Consider the following 1,403-nt stretch of genomic DNA (forward strand, 5'->3'; position numbering starts at 1 on the left):
ATTTGAAGATTCAAAGACCCAGAGGCTTGAAGATTCGAAGACTCGGACACTCGAAGACCCGAAGATCAGAATAACATGAATAGGACAAGAAGAGAAGAATTTCACCAAACCCAACCTACGTGCGGTCATAGGGTCCGGCCCTAGATCGAACCACGGACGGTTCTTAGTGTTAATCCAAAAACGTGGTTAATAGGCGTGAAGTTCAAAGGTTGACGGGACGCATCGCTGCCCTCAACCGCTTCATCTCTCGGTCTACAGATAAATGTCTCCCTTTCTACCGGCTCCTTAAAGGAAACAAGAGGCTCGAATGGGACGACAAATGCAAAGAGGCATCCAAAAAATTGAAAGAGTATCTATCGACACCCCCAATCTTGGCAAAACCCTTTGCGGGGGAGCCACTCTATCTATACGTCGCAGTGTCTCAAGCAGTAGTTAGTGGAGTACTCGTCAGAGAAGAGCAAGGGGATCAACGACCAATCTTTTATACAAGCAAGTCGTTAGTCGATGCTAAAACTCGATATCCTATTATGGAGAAGATGGCCTTGGCCGTCGTTTCTTCCGCGCGAAAACTTCGACCATACTTCAAATCTCACACCATAATAGTAATGACCTCACATCCGCTCAGAAGTTTCCTACATAGCCCTAATCAATCAGGAAGATTAACTAAGTGGGCCGTGGAACTGAGCGAATACGACATTGAGTACCGAGTGAAGACATCTGCAAAATCGCAAGTTTTAACGGATTTCATCATCAAACTCCCGAGGGAAAGTCCCACCGTGACCGAGGTCGAAGGCACCTGGACACTTAAAGTGGATGGAGCATCATCAAAGCAAGGAGCTGGAGTAGGGATACACCTGACCTCCCCCCACGGTGAGACTATAGAACAGTCATTTAGGCTCGACTTCGTCACATCAAACAATGAAGCCGAATATGAAGTACTAGTCACCGGACTTAGGTTGGCCACTGCAGTCGGATCAAAGAAAGTGGAAGCTTTCTGCGACTCCCAACTCGTAGCAAACCAATACTCCAGGGAATACGAGACTAGGGATGAGCGAATGGAAGCTTACCTAAATGTCGTAAAAGAACTAACGAAAAACTTCGAAGAATTCTCCCTGACAAGGATCCCTTGAGGCGAGAATACTTCGGTCGACGCATTGGCTGCCCTGGCATCAACCTCGGATCCGGGCCTCAAAAGGGTCATACCAGTTGAAACAATCAAACAACCTTCTATTTCCATGACCATCGCCACAGTCATAACAATAGAAGGGGAGGATAGGAGGGATGAAATACTACATTACATCACAACTGGTACGGTCCCATCAGATAAGATTGCAAAACGCAAGCTCCTGCTGAGAAGCGCGAGATTTTGCATCATAGATGGAAGCCTGTTTAAAAGAAGCTTC

General features: G+C 46.7%; 1 protein-coding gene across 1 annotated transcript; it reads left to right on the forward strand.

Moving 5' to 3' along the window:
• The first annotated feature begins 605 nt into the window (after positions 1–605).
• On the forward strand, positions 606–1,130 carry LOC149407847 (uncharacterized). The gene has a single exon (XM_089622252.1). The coding sequence runs from the start codon at positions 606–608 to the stop codon at positions 1,128–1,130; it is 525 nt and encodes a 174-aa protein (XP_089478378.1).
• The last annotated feature ends 273 nt before the right edge of the window (positions 1,131–1,403 follow it).

This window comes from Urtica dioica, chromosome 1, assembly GCF_054948205.1.
Source record: "Urtica dioica subsp. dioica isolate 48M chromosome 1, U.dioica_male_clone48M_v1_H2, whole genome shotgun sequence".
Classification (NCBI taxonomy): Eukaryota; Viridiplantae; Streptophyta; class Magnoliopsida; order Rosales; family Urticaceae; genus Urtica; species Urtica dioica.